Source organism: Erpetoichthys calabaricus, chromosome 11 (genome assembly GCF_900747795.2).
Source record: "Erpetoichthys calabaricus chromosome 11, fErpCal1.3, whole genome shotgun sequence".
NCBI classification, from domain to species: Eukaryota; Metazoa; Chordata; class Cladistia; order Polypteriformes; family Polypteridae; genus Erpetoichthys; species Erpetoichthys calabaricus.
Window position 1 is genome coordinate 3,272,491 of NC_041404.2, and position 19,150 is coordinate 3,291,640.

The 19,150-nt window shown below is 37.7% G+C and overlaps 1 protein-coding gene across 1 annotated transcript in view; it reads left to right on the plus strand.

The window, feature by feature from the left end:
• Positions 1-2,299: 2,299 nt before the first annotated feature.
• The window catches only part of LOC114660144 (matrin-3-like), a 75,146-nt gene continuing 58,295 nt past the window's right edge, over positions 2,300-19,150 (plus strand). Inside the window, exons 1-3 of the mRNA XM_028812645.2 lie at positions 2,300-2,382; positions 9,093-10,052; positions 13,995-14,056. Of these exons, the coding sequence (XP_028668478.2) occupies positions 9,228-10,052; positions 13,995-14,056 (887 nt within the window). The 5' untranslated portion in view covers positions 2,300-2,382; positions 9,093-9,227. The remainder of the gene's footprint in view (positions 2,383-9,092; positions 10,053-13,994; positions 14,057-19,150) is intronic.

The following is a 19,150-nucleotide window of genomic DNA, read 5'->3' on the forward strand; positions in this document are numbered from 1 at the left end:
CCCCATGTCTAATAAGTGGGATTCAATGTGTTTTTTAAAGGGCACTGTAAAGGTTAAATGGTGTTGGGCCCTTCTATATTTCAGAGCATTGAGAAAAAAACAGATGCCTTTGTCTAAAGAACTGGCAAAGCTGGCACATTAACCATATCTAGTGAATGGGATGTACTGTGATGATGGAGGGGCACCATAAAGAGTTAAATGGTGTTCAGTCACCTTAATTTTGACAGTTTTGCATCTTCTCAAAACTGTGAAAATTAGGATGGTCCAATACCATTTAATTCCTTAGAGTGCCCATTAAACATTACAATAAATTGTATGAATTGGATAACAGGAGTATGCCACTGTGCCAGTTAATTTCAATTTGGTCTATGCAAAACTCAGCTGCATCTTAACCGAGGCATCTGTCTTGCCAGAAAATAAGTAAAAATGAGGGTGGTCTAAAGCCGTTTAACCCTTTACAGTGGATATTAAACATCACAGTATATCCGACTCATTATGGGAGTGTGCCAAATTTGCCAGTCAATTTCAACGCAAAATTGCTTCTTAACAAAGTCATCTGTTTTTTTCATACTTTGGAAATTAGGGCGTGACAAAGCCATTTAATTCATAACATTGCCTGCTCAATAAAACACATTAAATACTCTTTATTAGATTCAGGGGTATGCCAGCTTTGCCAGTCAGTTTCACACTGGTACCCGCGTTAGGCCGGGCAAAACTCAACTGCAGATTCAACGAAGACATAGACCAAGCGGTCAGCCCCGTTATGAACTGCTTTTTTGGACAAGGTGGGAATTTGAAAGTTATCACAGCATCTAAGAATCTGATGGCTACCTACGTCTATAACATTGGAAAATGTAGGAGACTCTGAGCACGTAACGAGGGAAATATAAATGTTTCTCTAGTTAGCTGGTAGCTTTGCGATCACCGCTGACTGTGTTGCATCTTATCGAAAGAAAGATTACGAAGCAAGAATAAAAGTGGAAAGGACTCAGAACTGGCCTGTCTCCATAAATGTTTGAACGTTTTTAAATAAGTTGGATAAACTTTTACGTGTTAGTCATGGACAGCTCATGGTACGGTGCCAATTGCTTATTGCGAAGAACCAGCTTAAACGTATTTCAAATGCTATTTAATGCAGGACAATTTTCATCTGAAATGATCAAACAAAATAGTAAAAGCAGGAGAGGGTCTGGAGACTGGAGATACAAGCACATTATAATAAATGCCGATAAGTGAGATCCAGACTTTGAAAAACTTAATTTATGCCTAGGAGCGTTGGCATAACAATGTTGATGTTTATTTTTCAGAACGATGAGTAATTCTGGACCTATATCTAACGGCATGTTCCTTTTTTGGAAAAAACAAGCTGGGCCTGCTTTATTCAAATGTTAGCACCTTCAAATGAGTATCTGCCACCTATAACCCTGTTATTGATTGGAGCCATTCTCCAGCATCCAAACCAGAAGGTCTTAAGTGTGTTTAGGGGGTTGTTGTTTGTTTTATTATTTATATATTTCTCTTCCTCTCTCTCGAGCTTCTATAAAGTTCTAATTTGGAAAAATAAAGTGCATCATCTATCTATCTATCTTGTCACAAAACTGTGAAAATAAAGGTGGCTCAATATGTTGTAGCTGATGAAGTTTAAAATGTGGTGTATTTATTTTTTACAACTAATGGATCAATATTAATTACGCAAATTTATATACGTTGTAGAATATTTTGTTTTTCGGTTAACGTTGAATAAATAACTGATCTGCACAAAGTACCGTGTAAATAAGTAGCTTCCGTACATTCCGAATCAAATAAATGGTGTAAAAACACGGGGCCAGAGCCTCCAACTGTTAATAATGTAACTGTAAAGGAATTTCTGCAAATGTACTTAGTTTATATCCGTTACATATAATGAAAATGGTTGAGAGGATATATCCCAAAGATTAAAACCCTTACCTTTCCCTTTTTTGTTTTGATCATATGCAAATACTAATCGAGTCTAAGCAAACCCTCCATTTAAACGGAAATATTATGTAGTACATCCATTAAGTTACTTATTGTATTTTACGTAGAAGTTTGGCTGCACTTTTCAAAAGTGAACGGTCGTCGACTTATAATTATGACCACTGCCTAGCCTTGACCGATTGACCGTCAATCAAACAATATTTAAAGCAAATTACAAAGGTCTGGAACAAATGCTTCCGTTTTCAAGTAGCAGCAAGTTACCAATTGGTCAAGTCCGCGATAACTGTCCAATCATAAATAAGAGGGGCGGGCCGAACAAAAGGGTATTCTGCTATCGGAAGGGTTTCGATGCTGCACATTAACGGATGTTAAAGTACTTTAAGTGAATTGTGGGTAAGCGACGTGATCGCTGGATACAGACGTGGGGTATGTTCATGTTTTAGAATATGAATTCTTGTTTATTAAAATGCATATAAAATAAAAATAAAGCAAAGATACAAATGCTCCAAAATGATTAAGAAACCTATAGTCTCCGGAACTCTATAGTCTTTTCGGTGGACCACAAGGTGATTACCGGGTATTTTAGGAGGAGAAGTTCATTTTGTAGCTTTTGCGAATAGTTGCCTGGCATCATGGGCAAAGTCCGAAATGCTCGACCACTCTCTCTCGCTTGTATAACGAGACCAAGGGAGATCATTTATATTGCAGTATGACTTGCATTAAGAATCGCTTTAAACGTGTAACCTTGCGATAAATGTGCTTTGTTTTGATGTTCCCCGTCTTCGACGTAACTTTGTAAGTGTAGAGATGGCCTTCTCCTAGTCTGTTTCCGTTACCGGCTCTGCAATCCAGTTAGCTTTTCCTCAAGCACGTGCGTTCTTCTAGGCTTTTTGATGCCGTATCTTTGTTCTTGAAAACATGTGTAACGGATGGTTCTTTTGTTATATGCAAATAGGCAGATAAACCCAATACAATTTACAGTGGTTATGCGATTATTATTGTTATCATCATCGCCCGGTTTAAGTTAAAATTTAACTTGCAAGGTGTACTTAATAATGCCTATGAAAGCCATAAAGTGTGCCAGAGCATGTATAAAAAATAGCGGGAATTGGCACGTCTTATTTGTAACGGCACTGGCGCATAATATGAACTTCATTGCTAAATTCACCTCCGTTTTATTTTTTCCCCAGGATCCAATGTAAATAAACGTTTAACTGTACAAAAAAAAAAAAGTATAAAAAATAAATAGTAGCAACGGAATTTTCACCTTCTGCTGCATTACTAATCATTTAACCATAACCGTAAAGTTATGAAATGACTGGTCAGTTTTTATGATTTATTGGAGAAAGTCAGTAGTACATGTAAGAGCATACAAGTTCATTTGAATAGTGTACAGTGTTTGGACTATTCTTAAAGACTTGTATATTGCAGTAGGAGTGGCACTGTTATGCAAGATACATGTGCAGTTTTCTCATACCTTGAGAACAAGGATAGTTATGTTAGACCGCTATTTATTGATTACAGCTCTGAATTCAATACAGCGCTACCATCAGTGGGGTTCGAGAGTTTCTGTCAGGCAGACCTCAGGTAGCGAAAATTGGGAACTATATTTCCAGCATATGAACTTTGAATAGAGAGAGCCCTCAGGAGTTTGTGCTAAGCCTCCTGCTTTATGCACATTTCATGAGCCTCCCAGAATAACACCAGTATTGTTAAATTTGTCACTGATATTACAGTCATTGGACTGAATACTGGAAGAGATGAGACAGCCTACTGGAGGGAGATGGTAAATCGGATAATGTGGTGCTAGGACAACAATCTCTACTTAAAAGATAGTAAAACAAAGGAGAAGATTGTTGTCCCACAGAAATGGAGGGGGGCGGCACACACCACAGTATATTGGTGAGGCAGAGGTGGAGAGAGTGAAAACTGGTCCATTTATCATTTCTTTATTTTAGTGAAGATCTTATCTGGTCCCACGTTGGTAAAGAAATCTCAATGGCGTTTGTCCTTCCTGAGACAGCTAATGAAATTTAGCATGCCAGCCAGAATCCTTTGTAGCTTTTTAGGGGTACTACTAAGCGCATTCTTACCAGTGCCATCATGGTCTGGTTTGGTAACCGCTCTCTGCACAGGACTCCAGAGCTCTACAGCGAATGGACAGGACTTGCCCACACCATTTCATGAACAGTTCTTCCACCTTTCATTGACATTTACCAGGCCACAGTCCTCAAGAGGGCACACAGCATTATAAAGGACAACACTCCTTCATCAGGCAGACACTATAGGAATGTGAAATTAAGGACTACGAGATTAGGGAACATCTGCAGGAAATTAAACCTGTAAATGATTTTGGTCCATTACGTCATACCCTGACATTGTTGGCACGTAGGTCCAGCCAGTAATTTACCTACTCTTTTCACACTTGAATTATGATATCTGTATTGATTTGTTTTTTTTTGGATTAATTTAAATCTGATTTATATATTTACATAATTCTTTAGTGTTTGCACAATATATTGTGGAAATGTGTTTTTCTTATCTATTATGTATTAGCATGTTAATTGTATCATCTTGTGTTTATTTTTTATGTATATGAGTTTCATTGTGCAGCATTATTGACTGTTTACTGTGCATGTGACAATACTTTCTCAAGTGAAAGTATAGGACATATAGAGATCTTTAAATGTTTACATAGGCTCAATGAATTTGGTATGAAATAGAATTGGCCCAAGTTCAGGCAAACTGAGTGCTGAAGTCCGACACAAAGCACTAGAGGACTCCATTAAAAAGAGCACCAAAGAAATCATTTGGGTTTGAGAATTAGTTGGTGTGTTGCTTGGATCAACACTGAACTAAAAATTTCCAGGTAAACAAAAAAGGTACAAACTTTTTTTTTTTTCATGCAAGATGCCTGATTCTGGAGTTTTATTTTCATTGATGCTAATAAAGTTAAAGTGCTGCTCTTTTTAGATTCTTAAGTGTTTATAACAATGGAGAAGTAAACACTTAAAGATGTTTAGCATTCCAGCAAAGATTTATTTTAGGTTCTTTATTAAGTGTGAGGGGGTCTAGGAAAGTCTTCATGTTATCATACATATATTTCTTTTATTTGTTTTTTTTATTGTTTCAAAATAGAAGTTATAGTTGTGTGTTTCAATATACAATGGGTCTAGAAAAGAATCACCCACTTGGAAATATTCCCATTTTTGTTTGCTTTACACCCTTAAATGAAAACGCACAAACCAATACTTTTTCCAGCTTTACTTACTCAATGCAATCTATAACATCCAAGTGAAAGATATCACCGCTACAGTTAAGGATGATTCTTTTCTATACCCACTGTAGATGAGAATATTAAAAAGATCTGAAATGGTAGTGCTGAAATTTCCAATTTGTAATATATGTAACATTCTCAAACTTACAAAATGTTCTGCTTCCTGGTTTGCACCAAATGCGGCCTCATTAGTCGTTTATGTTACACTTGTGAAAAAAACAAAACAGTATTAAAGGGAGTAGGAAAGTCTGTGGACCCTACTGTGTATTATTTTAATAATTTGTTCATGATACAAGGATTTATTTTTTTAGTTTTAAAACATTAAGTATTGCTGTTAAATTGAGCAGTACCTTGTATTGTACAGGCTAGGCATCCCTTGTCTGAAATTCCCAAAACCAAAACAGAAATCGCTCAATTATGTCAATACTGTAGGAGTCGATGTAAGGTTGAAAGATATGGCAGCTATGTTCATAACAATATCAATTGTGAATATGCATTTGAAGTAAACAATGTATCCAGTCAAAAGGAGGTGAAAAGGACTGTCCTTATGAGAGGTGATGACGCAGAGCCACAGCAGATTTCAATACTGAAAACACCTCAATCGGTAGATGTGCCTAACAACCCCAGTAGAAGTGCGAACAGGTTGCAAGGCATTCTTTTTCTAAATGCATGTTTAAGTAAAAAACTAAATGAAGTTTTTACCATCTAATTGGAAATGCAAACATGCCCTGCCAGAATATAGCTGCAGTGGTTTAACAAAAAGTGTATGCATAGACTGCCTTGCTTAACTAAACTCTGTTTACTGTTACTGTGCCATTTAATGATATAAAAGTCACGTTGAAATTTGCAGAAATCAGCGTCCTAGCCCCCTCTGTGATTTTTGTGCACATTCTTAACTTGGATTATTCAGATAAGAATCAAAGAGTGGGTTTGACCTCTTGAAGTTGCACGATTATTTGTACAATATATAAAAATTCAAAGAGTGGCTCTCTCTTGGCCTTTTCACGCTGTGATCAGGGACTGAATTAAATAGGATAAAAATATCAGGAGCTTAAGGATATTATTTTTGAACGTTCCTGGGGGGGGAGATCAGAAGATGCTCCCAAGACACCACTGTCCCTCAGTGCTACTGTGACAGAAAGATAGCGGACAGAAGCACTTCTTCAGACAGACGCATGGAGCCAAGTAGCTGTGGTGGTGTGTGTATGTACAGTGGGGCAAAAAAGTATTTAGTCAGCCACCAATTGTGCAAGTTCTCCCACTTAAAAAGATGAGAGAGGCCTGTAATTTTCATCATAGGTATACAGTGGGTACTGAAAGTATTCAGACCCCCTTCAATTTTTCACTCTTTGTTATATTGCAGCCATTTGCTAAAATCATTTAAATTAATTTTTTTCCTCATTAATGTACACACAGCACCCCATATTGACAGACAAAAAAAAGAGTTTTTGAAATTTTTGCAGATTAAAAAAGAAAAACTGAAATATCACATGGTCCTAAGTATTCCGACCCTTTGCTCAGTATTTAGTAGAAGCACCCTTTTGAGCTAATACAGCCATGAGTCTTCTTGGGAAAGAAGCAATAAGTTTTTCACACCTGGATTTGGGGATCCTCTGTCATTCCTCCTTGCAGATCCTCTCCAGTTCTGTCAGGTTGGATGGTAAACGTTGGTGGACAGCCATTTTTAGGTCTCTCCAGAGATGCTCAATTGGGTTTAAGTCAGGGCTCTGGCTGGGCCATTCAAGAACAGTCACAGAGTTGTTGTGAAGCCACTCCTTCGTTATTTTAGCTGTGTGCTTAGGGTCATTGTCTTGTTGGAAGGTAAACCTTTGGCCCAGTCTGAGGTCCTTAGCACTCTGGAGAAGGTTTTTGTCCAGGATATCCCTGTACTTGGCCGCATTCATCTTTCCCTCGATTGCAACCAGTCGTCCTGTCCCTGCAGCTGAAAAACACCCCACACAGCATGATGCTGCCACCGCCATGCTTCACTGTGGGGACTGTATTGGACAAGTGATGAGCAGTGCCTGGTTGTCTCCACACATACCGCTTAGAATTAAGGCCAAAAAGTTCTATCTTGGTCTCATCAGACCAGAGAATCTTATTTCTCACCATCTCAGAGTCCTTCAGGTGTGTTTTAGCAAACTCCATGCGGGCTGTCATGTGTCTTGCACTGAGGAGAGGCTTCCGACAGGCCACTCTGCCATAAAGCCCTGACTGGTGGAGGGCTGCAGTGATGGTTGACTTTCTACAACTTTCTCCCATCTCCTGACTGCATCTCTGGAGCTCAGCCAAAGTGATCTTTGGGTTCTTCTTTACCTCTCTCACCAAGGCTCTTCTCCCCCGGTAGCTCAGCTTGGCCGGACGGCCAGCTCTAGGAAGGGTTCTGGTCGTCCCAAACGTCTTCCATTTATGGATTATGGAGGCCACTGTGCTCTTGGGAACCTTAAGTGCAGCAGAAATTTTTTTGTAACCTTGGCCAGATCTGTGCCTTGCCACAATTCTGTCCCTGAGCTCTTCAGGCAGTTCCTTTGATCTCATGATTCTCATTTGCTCTGACATGCATTGTGAGCTGTAAGGTCTTATATAGACAGGTGTGTGGCTTTCCTAATCAAGTCCAATCAGTATAATCAAACACAGCTGGACTCAAATGAAGGTGATCTCAAGGATGATCAGAAGAAATGGAAAGCACCTGAGTTAAATATATGAGTGTCACAGCAAAGGGTCTGAATACTTAGGACCGTGTGATATTTCAGTTTTTCTTTTTTAATAAATCTGCAACAATTTCAAAAATTCTTTTTTTTGTCTGTCAATATGGGGTGGTGTGTGTACATTAATGAGGAAAAAAATTAATTTAAATGATTTTAGCAAATGGCTGCAATATAACAAAGAGTGAAAAATTGAAGGGGGTCTGAATACTTTCCGTACCCAATGTACCTCAACTATGAGAGACAAAATGAGAAAAAAAAAAAATCCAGAAAATCAAATTGTCTGATTTTTAAAGAATTTATTTGCAAATTATGGTGGAAAGAAAGTATTTGGTCACCTACAAACAAGCAAGATTTCTGGGTCTCACAGACCTGTAGCCTCTTCTGTAACAGGCTCCTCTGTCCTCCACTCGTTACCTGTATTAATGGCACCTGTTTGAACTCGTTATCAATATAAAAGACACCTGTCCACAACCTCAAACAGTCACACTCCAAACTCCACTATGGCCAAGACCAAAGAGCTGTCAAAGGACACCAGAAACAAAATTGTAGACCTGCACCAGGCTGGGAAGACTGAATCTGCAATAGGTAAGCAGCTTGGTGTGAAGAAATCAACTGTGGGAGCAATTATTAGAAAATGGAAGACATACAAGACCACTGATAATCTCCCTTGATCTGGGGCTCCACGCAGGATCTCACCCCGTGGGTTCAAAATGATCACAAGAATGGTGAGCAAAAATCCCAGAACCACACGGGGGGACCTAGTGAATGACCTGCAGAGAGCTGGGGCCAAAGTAACAAAGGCTACCATCAGTAACACACTACGCCGCCAGGGACTCCAATCCTGCAGTGCCAGACGTGTCCCCCTGCTTAAGCCAGTACATGTGCAGGCCCGTCTGTCTGTTCTGTCGCTACACTGTTCACAATATACAAATTAATTATTGGCCTTTGCTACGTTGTGGAACTTGGATCCTGAGTGAAGAACAGCTATTTTAGCTTTTTATTTTCTTTTCAGTGTCAAGTCATTTGCTCAGTTTTTTGTTCTCTCCCTAAGAGAGTCTTGCTCTTAGCTCTGTATTCTTGTTTAGCTCAGTCTTTTGTTTTCATAATTACTAAGTTGGTGTTTATAATTCTTAATTATTTTGTTTTTGCAGAGTGACTTCACTAATTGCCACAAGTGGAGGCCACCAGTATTGAATTCAAGTTTCTCTACATTGTACTAGTCATCCTTAGATGTGTTATAATCTTCCAGTTTTTATCACTGAACAAGCAATTTTTGGTTTTTTATAATGTCTCAGGAAGCCTCATTAGAAGCTTCTGAGACTGAAGATCTGAGCCTTCTGGAATCTACTGAAATGACCACCATTAACCCCGATGGTGCCCATGGGAGCAGCCATATTGAGAGTTCAGATTTGGAATTTAGTTCAGATGTAGGCAAACAAAAGTCCCCCAGTGATAGCTTTCCCACTACATCCCATAGTGCTCCAGAATCTTCCGGCCTTGATGGTGCCAATCAGATCTCCTGTGAACCAAGGCATGGAACTCCTGACAAAGCTGCAAGTGTCTTTGCCAGTCTTGGGCTGTCTTCAGAAGATTTTGATGAACTAGCCAAAATCCCTGAGAAAAATCGCAGTGTTGAAATGATTTCCCGAATTTTATTGCAGATGAAGTCACAAAAAGGAGAGATGGAGCAGCTGTCACAGCGAATACGAGAAATCCACTCTCCTATGCAGGAAAAAACACATCGAGGTTCCAGGGGTAAGTGGGAAGTTAAACGCAGTAGAACAGATAACTCTGATGACTCCGTTGGTCTCCGGCAGTCTGGAAGATACAGTCACTACAGACCAAGGGAGAAGTTATCTGGCTCTTATGAGAGACTTGTTAATGATGACAGAGTGAGAAGCAGTGGTAGGCTACCTTATTCTGAGCAACATCGTGGATACTACAGGTCTGAATATGATCGACTGGGGTCATCTAGTGGGCAACTTTGGTCCAAATTGGAGAAAAGGAAGGGACTTCCACCCTCTTACAAGATTGAGGATTACTATGGTGTATTACCTGGGTCTTTCCCTCACGTGTGCAGCATTTGTGACTGTGATATTTTTTTAATTAAGGTGAGTGACCTTTAATGTTGCAAAAGTTTGTAATTACGTTTCCATTACATTTTATGCAGTATGACTGTTACTATGTATTTTCTTTTCTAATCTGATTTTAAATCAAGTTGCCAGAATGCTGTTCCTCTTCAAGCTTATAGTCGATGTTGTCTTATAATTTTAATGAACCTTTAACGTTGTATATGACAATGTGAGGTTGCATATCGGGGTAATAAATAACTAATGATAGTGATGAATATTGTTATAATTTGATTTACAAAAACAGTGATATCACATTGCTAAGTGTCGTTAAGTTTCATTTTCAGTGATCTATGATTAAAATAGTAATGTCAACTAAAAACGTTTGGCATCATGAAGGTCTTCTTACTTTACAGACTCTAATTTAGTGCTTCTAGATTACACCCAAATAAAGGCTGATAATGCGGAGTATTTTGTTATCTTATTGAGCAGTCCCGTGCCTCTTCTGATAGGTACATTTACTTCTGTAACCAGCTAGCAAACTGAAACTAAGCCTCACTTGTTTCTAATTACAAAAACAATATTCTACAATAAAACAACTTAAACTGAAGTGTATTCAGAAGTGATTTAGTCATTAAGCTAAAAATGTGCAATAAATTTCTTGTTGAGAATCTGGTGAAACTGTTGTGTTTAAAACCGCTAGATGTCCAGCCATACATTTTTTTTTTAATTAAACAAACCTTTGGGGGGAAAAAAAAGATCAAATTGGTGCCCAAGCGGTATTGCAAAGTAACATTTCAATTTGATTCCATCTTGCCCCTGTATCTGTAAATTTTGCCCTGTTTCAGTGAGTATTGGGTAGATGTACTGTAGTTGCATCCCTTGTGATGGATTGGGACCAATTCAGAGTTGATTTACACCTTCTTCATCCATCTCATAGCCTTGCACTAAGTAAGACTTTTTTTTTTTTTTTTTTTTTTTTTATAATTCCATATCACAAGTTCATAGACAAAGTAGCAAGTTTTAACTACGAACTTGGTAAAAGGGGTATTTGTACTACTGAACATTTTAAGTGGTGGATTTGCTGTACCTGAATTTTTATGGACACAATTCATAAATACTGATGATGATTTTGTAGTCTTTCTTTTTGACTTAACATTTTAAATTTTCCACTTCAATGTAAACTCATTAGTGGTAAGTGTAAGTTGAAGCTGGTCTCCCACTTTTTGGTCAGAAAATGAACATCACACTGATGCTCACTACTTGGGAGCTGTAGCATAAATATTTACTAATTAAATAAAGCTAGTTTATGTTGTAATATTGATATATGACCAGTCCATAAGGTACTGTGCTGATCTTATTGTGGCCTTGAGCAAACTTCTGATGAGCAGAGAGTTACCTGTGTTTTTTGTGTATAAAGAAAATGTGGCAATAAAATAAAATTTGACACCCATGTTCTGCACTCTTGCTGTAATATTTTAAGTTTATTCTAGTATCTGTATGACATGTCCTCTTGTCTTGTTGACCTTGGATTTAGTATGTTCAGTAATCTGATTTGTATATTTTAAAATAATTAGTTAGATGTTTTGAGTTGCTTTGATCAGGCTTTTAAAAAAAAAATGTTAATTTGTAATACTGGGTGGTAACCTTTTCTCTTTACATGTGCAAATTGAAATACTTTGTGGAATATGAGCATGCTGATGTTTGAACATACATGGCTGTTTCTGAAACTGACTTGCTGATCTTTATTATTGGCTGTTTGTTTAGGTGCTGGTGCTCTTTAACCTCCTTAGCGTTATTTTTTTCTTGAAAAAACATATAAAAAATATTAAAGTGTTTGCCTTGAGAAGTACAAATTTATTAAATCTGATCTTTCTATTGTAAAACGTGGAAAGCAGTAAAAGTACAAATTTAGAATTGTATAAAGTATAACAATGATACAAATAATAATAATGAATATTAACAAAAATAATGCTATATTCTGTCAATTTGTTTTGTGTGGTATGTCTTGAAGCACGGTGAAATACACAATCCAATGTCACAGTCTGGACAGTAGTAATGTGATTCCTTGTGGATTTTCTTTCCAGACTGATCAACTTTTGAATAGCACACTGCACATGTGCAATTGACACAAGCGTCTTTTCTGATTCATCAGAATCACTTTTTCGATTTCACTGTCCTTTTCAGTTTTACTGCCTGAAGACCGAGTCAATCCATCGTCATTGCTTGTATAAATGTCAAGAGTGTGCAACACCTAGGCTGCTGAAAAATTATCTTACAAGACACCATTATGAGGCTAGGAGAAGTCGTGTCTGCACTGTTGCCCGGGTAACACTCGGGCCGGTCCCTTACGCAAAACATGTCAATATTGTTTTCTGAGCAATGCTTGGCACTTTTATAGCCTGCATAGTCCTTGGGTCTGATGCTTATGCAAGACTCATCTATACAGTTGCCCAAGTGCTCAGGTCTAACGCTAAGGAGGTTAATAATTTATTAATTTTTTGGATTGCTGCTGCTGGAGAATGTGAATTTCCCCTTGGGATTAATAAAGTATCTATTTTTTATGTTGTTTTTAAACCCTATGTGTGAAAATGGGACAACATTGAAATTTTAATTAAATTAATAATTTGTTAAGCAGTTTATTGTATTGTCATTGTAGACAATTAAGGTTGCTGTATTTATTTCAAGCACATATTAGCAATATTATGCTGTCATGCTTATTGCACTTCGGTAATCAAAACCAAATTGACTTAACTGCTGCCCTTTTGGAGGGAAATGTGTTTGCAACATTTCAAGTAATGTGCAGGTAATGCCTGACAACCTTCTGTTGCTGTTTCTGTGCTAAACAGGTGGGTCATACCATAAAACACAGGTACATCTACACCAAATATTTATTTTTGACAAGTTAATTGTCTTTGCCAGTACTACAAGGAATACTTAAGGGAAAATATTTTGAAATTATATTTCCTGTGTCTTGAAATGTCATATAAATTGTATTGTCTGCTTGTGTTTGCAGTGTTTCATGATATGCATCGAATGATGAATGACTTATTAATGCTTGTTGATTACAGATGCTTGATAAGCAGTGGTTAGGAAAAAAAGTTTATGCTGCTCACTGCATTTGATGTAACAGTCTTAATTGAAATTTATGCAGTTTAAAAAACATCCTGTAGAAATAATGCAATAATCACAATTATTACTTTATTAAGCAGCAACATGTACGCTGTTCTGTTATGTTTCATCCAGGGTTTGTTCCCTGGCTTGAGTATATTTTTATTTTTGTCATCATTTTTGTTCTTTCTCTTGTGCTCTTTGTAATTTTGTATTTTTTAAATATTGTTTTGTTTAATTATTATTTTGTTTTGTATGCACTATGTATAACTTATATAGTATAGTTTTATGGTTCGTGTCATTGTGTTTTATGTTTGGACCACCAAGAGGCGAGGCCAGCGTGACATCACTACCGATTGACTGCTGTCAGCATAATGGATCAGAACTAGACTTGTTGGGTTGCCTTTTTAAGGCAAACCATTTTTTTGCCTTTTTGCCTCCTTGCCTGGCATGTTTTGTTGTTCTTGTGTTTATTTCAGAAATCATTTAATAATTAAAGTTTGACTTTGGTCTTCTGTTACTTTACTTGGGTTATCCAATGATTATTACGTGAGTCAACAATGAATCATGTTTTTCCAAAATCTATATTTATGTAAATGTTAAGTTGTATGTATCAAATTGTCACAGTTCCTTCGGTGAAATTTTATAATAATTGTTACTTAGGCATCTTAAGTAAGACCAAAACTTCAAGACTTTAAGAGCTACATTTTTGTTTTTTTCCCACTACCAGTTTGTTCCAATTAGAGGAAATTTGTTTGAAGTAATAGGTTTTCAACTGATTTTAATTACTGACACGTAGAAGGAAATTTAATTATCTGAGCACAGAGATATGGAGACACAATTTTAATTTAACTGGAATTGATGTTTTTCTAGGACTGGGACTGGCACATTGGTGGAGCAGGTCATGCCGAGTCATGTCAGATTCTTATTGATCAGTAAGTATTGATATGTATTTTTTATGATGCATGTCATGTCACATCTTATGATGTATCTGTTCTATGCATGCTACTGATTCCATTATACTGTCACACTAATACATGGTTTCATGCTGACACTGAAGTAAAATAATTTAATACCTTGTTTTCACCTTAAACTAAAAATTAATTTGAGCAGTGTTATCTGCCTTTATTTGAGATTGGGATGCTTGACCCTGCAAACCCAAGAAGATGAAGTACTAAAAATTTTTGCATTTATCTTGTGCAAAACTATCGGTCAGCAAATTCAGCATCCTTTGAAATATTGTAAGTTGCACCCTAAAAGCATGCAGAGTGTAATTCTAGGATAAATGTTTGCAATCAAAATTTGTTTGCATCTTTGAGCCTACAACCAAACAAATCTATATATAATTTGTCTAGACATTGTATTTTCTTTAATCACAGATATATGGGCACTCCTAAATCGCCTATCCTCTTTTTATAAAGTTATTTTATCTTTAGCATCTTTGTCATCTTGGTGGCATTATGAAACATAAGATCACAGATAAAGTAATCATCTTGGTTGAAATTACTGGCTAGTTTTACTTTGGTGACAGCAAGGTATTTTGTCACCATCAGTTTGTTTTAAAAGATTCCTTATTTTAGACAGAAAATATTTCTTTGTCCTATTTACATACATTTCCCTAACACTCTTATTTAAACTGGTAAGCTGTACAAATATTGCCATTGTTACATGTTCTGTTCACTTACAGTGGGCTGTGTGTAGTCCCAAATGGAAAGTAAAGTGGTAGAGATACAAGAGGGGAGAAAGAATTTAAGCTGTTGGCAACATCTTGCAGCTGTTTAATTAGTATTGAAGTAAGCTGTCTTTACCATGTGTGGGAATTCAATAGATATTTGGTGTGACCAACATACAGAAAAACACGGCAGGGCTAAAATAATTATGGTAAAAGACGCTTCAGACCTTGTCTTTAGAATTTAAAAACCTTTGTTTTATGCTTGAGAACTAGTGCTGGGCGGTATACCGGTTCATACCAAAAACCGTTTTTTATTTTTGTTATGATATGGATTTTTCTCATACCGTAACACCGGTTAAAATAGGCTAAGCAATGTTCGGAACCTGGCGCAGCGGGAAACTGTTTAAGGGGGGACCTTTTTCACTGCTACACCGCTAAACACGCATGCGTTAGTGGAGGTATTGTGCGGTGAAAATGGACGGTGAACATTGTAAAACTGAAGCTGTAGCAGATGATAAAGTTAAATATGATGACACACAAGAACTTTTGCCGAAGAAAGGAGCTGTGTCTGTTGTCTGGAGATACTTTGGCTTTAAAAAGTCGGATGTGGACCAAACAACTATTTATTGTAAATGCTGTCGAGCTACAGTTGTCGCCGGAGGCGGCAACACGAGCAATTTGCTGCACCACCTTAGCCGCAAACATGCGTTGGAGTACCATGAATGCATGGAACTAAGATTGGCACCCTCCACGTCCTCGGGTAAAACTGAAAAACCTAGGGGACATTCAAGTCAGTTGTCGCTTGTAGACGCGTTTGCTAGAAGTACTGCCTACGACAAAAAAAGCAAGCGGTGGATCGAGATAACCAACGCCATTACAGTCCATATAGCCAAAGATATGGTTCCGTTAAGTACTGTGGAGAAAGGCGGATTCAGGGCTATGATCAAGACACTGGATCCCAGATATGTGATCCCAAGTCGCAAGTACTTTAGCCAAACGGCGATCCCCGACTTGTACCGAGAACACAGAGGGAAATTACAAGCAGAGGTGGCTACAGTCACCGACTATTCAACTACAGCAGATATGTGGTCAAGTCGCACTATGGAGCCATATCTGAGACTGACGATTCATTTTATACATGATGACTGGCTATTGAAAAGTTATTGCCTCCAAACAAGCTATTTTCCAAATGACCACACTGGCGAATTACTTGCTGCAGGCTTGCTGGAGGCACTCAATTCCTGGGGGCTTGCAGAGCAGAGGCAAGTGGCCATCACAATGGACAGTGGGGCCAACATCAAGAAGGCTGTCAAAATTAACAATTGGATAAGACTCCAGTGCTTTGGACACAGGCTTCACACAGCCATAGGCATGTAATAGTTATTAAAATAAACTATTTTAAGTAATGGTAGTAAAAACATACTATAGTAATAATGTAGCAACCTCCGCGTCAGGTTCGAGAAGAAAAAAAAACAGACGTAGTAAAGTCTCACAAAAGTTTATTTGAACAGTCAAGAAATAAGAACGCCAACTTTGTAACCCCACCACACAACCTTCCAGTTCCTTCTCCAACTCGCCACTCTCCCCCCTTCTCCCGTCCCGGGTGTCGCCCCCCCTTACCGCATCTATCATTCCCCTGCTGTCATTCCTCTGCGCTGTACTCTGCCTTCCCTCAGTCGGATTCAACAGTCACTTCAAAAAAAAAAAAAAAAAAGGCTTCAACCTGGTTGAGACGCTACAATAAGAAATGTATAATGAAAGTGTGTATAATCAGTTTTCTGTTATCTCTATTATCAGTCAATACAGGTAGTCAGTCCCCTACTTACGATGGTTCAACTTAGATTTTTCGAAGTTATGATGTTGAAACATTTTCAAGTTGGCGCGGCAAACAAACTTTTCTGTGGGCCGATCGATGCTTTACAATACGTTGTCGGAAACTCCCACGTTGTGAGATGCCTCAGTCTAGCTAGCTATCGTTTGAGACTCCGATTTTGATGCAAGTGATCATATAGAATCAGGGGTTCTCAGTGTCGGTCCTGGGGACCCACTGTCGCTGCAGGTTTTTGTTCCAACCAGCTTCTGTTTTTAATTGAACTCCTGGGCTAATTAAGTGAACTGATATTTCCCAAGTTCTGTGTTTAGGGAACAATATATTAATTAGAAAACTAAGTTTGCTAAAAAAAAAATATATATATATATATATTAAAATGTACCAAGCAGTTATATAGGAATAATGTATTTTTTTTTTCTTTTTAACAGTATTTTCATCTTGATTTTCATTCTACTTTTCAAGGTGTTCTAATTGTTTAATTAATCCATTATTTACTAATTAGTGGGTGTGACGCTAAAGTAGTTGCAGCCTTTGATTATTCAGTGTGTTGTTTGCCAGCATGTCTGATCTGCTCGTTTTAAGTTGTTATTATTAAGATACAACGAAGGGGGAAAAAACTGCACAGAGAAAGGGCAAAGTATAATGAAATCAACAAAAGAAAGTTAAACATTTAAATCTATAGCAAAAGCAGAAATTTTATAAATGTCTTATAAATGTAAAACAACATGGTTTTCTGAATGTCGAATAAAAGAAAAAAAAATTACCAGCTAATTAAATGAGCTCAGTGTTATCAGGTGTTGTCACTGATTAGGAATCTGGTTGGAACAAAAACCTGTAGCCACAGTGGGTCCCCAGGACCGAGTTTGAGAAACACTGAGATGGAGATCAAAAATGAAAGTGAGGTACCGGGATCAGCTGATCTGACCCCAGCTGATTGTGGTGCTGAACACGTACTGAAAGAGCTTTCAGTACTGGTGGGAACATTGTCACGTGCCACAGGGCAGTACTCAAACCAGATGCTGTTGACCGTCTGGTTTTCCTTGCCCAGAATTTGTAATAGCTAAGATTTACATAAGTGCCTTGTTCATTATGTTCAAATGTGTGAATACACATTCACTTTTTTTTTTCTCAATACTTGAATAGTGTATAATGTATCTGGGCTTGAAGCTTTGAAGTAATAGTATTATTACTGGAATTTGCACTATTTATTTTATTGTTGTTATTACTGGAAGTTGAACTATTATTTATTTTATTGTTGTTATTTATTAGTTTAAATATTGTGCAGTTTAATGATGGGATGGTTGAAAATATGTTGTCAAAATAGTTGTTTGCAAAATTTGTTCAATAAAAAGGTTCTATATTTTGACTGCATCTGTCATGCAATGTGATTCCTTCTCTCCATTAGTGCCACCCCCTTGAAAACCATCACTTTATGGGACCATTCAAACCTGTATTAACACTTTTGTGCACATTAAAATGTTTTTTTTGTACAATGTACAATGCTCATGACAGTGGAATAGGTTATTCTTAGCCAGTCTACTGCAGTAATTGCAGTGTAAAATGTGGTTAACATCCACTCGTGCATGGGGAAAAAAATACCGTCAAATACCGTGAAACCGGGATAATTTAGAAAAATACCGTGATACAAAATTTTGGTCATACCGCCCAGCCCTATTGGGAACATTCTTTTCCTTTTCCAGCACAGTTATGTTTCTTTTGTGCTCTGTAGGTCCTAGTTGGTTAAGTATAAATCTAAGGATTCTAAATGTGCAGAGAGTTAGAATATCATACATTTAATGTGTTCTGTGTGGCGATCTATTGCTGTTTGCCGCTCTTGTCAGGTCAGGAGGAAGCCCCAGAAAAAAAAGATGGCACAAAAGATGGTATGTGAGACTTTTAAAATGTATCATGTCATTACGATCGGGAATATGTGACGAGTGAGAAACAATCCCTGGATGAGGCCTAAGCTCATCGCACGGTGAATACAAGCACACACATACATTAGCGTCATTTTAGAGGCACCAAATCCCCAAATCTGCATATCTTTGGAAGGAAACTGGAGCACACTGAGGAAACCCAGTAGGAAAACATGTAAACTCCAGGCAGGGAATATCAGCAACGTGACTCCCTGCAAGACGGCAGTGCTAACGCTCCGCCACTGTGTCACCCCCATGTGTGTAATTATTAAAAGTATTCATTATTTAAACGAAATTACCGATTTTTACCTGTAAAATGTAGTATACTTACTTTAATGCTTTTCATCATGAAAGTGATATCAAGTATAAATCTGAGGATTCTAAATGTGCAGAGAGTTGGACTATCATACATTTAATATGCTTAGTGTGGCGATCTATTGCTGGCGATCCGCTGCTGTCAGGACCAGATGAAGCCCTAGAAAAAGACGGCACAGAAGACGGTATGTGAGACTTTTAAAATGTATCGTGTAATTATGATCGGGAATATGCGACGCTTGAATATAAAAGCACCACGAATACATGCTAATGATTAGCACCTCTTGGCATTTTG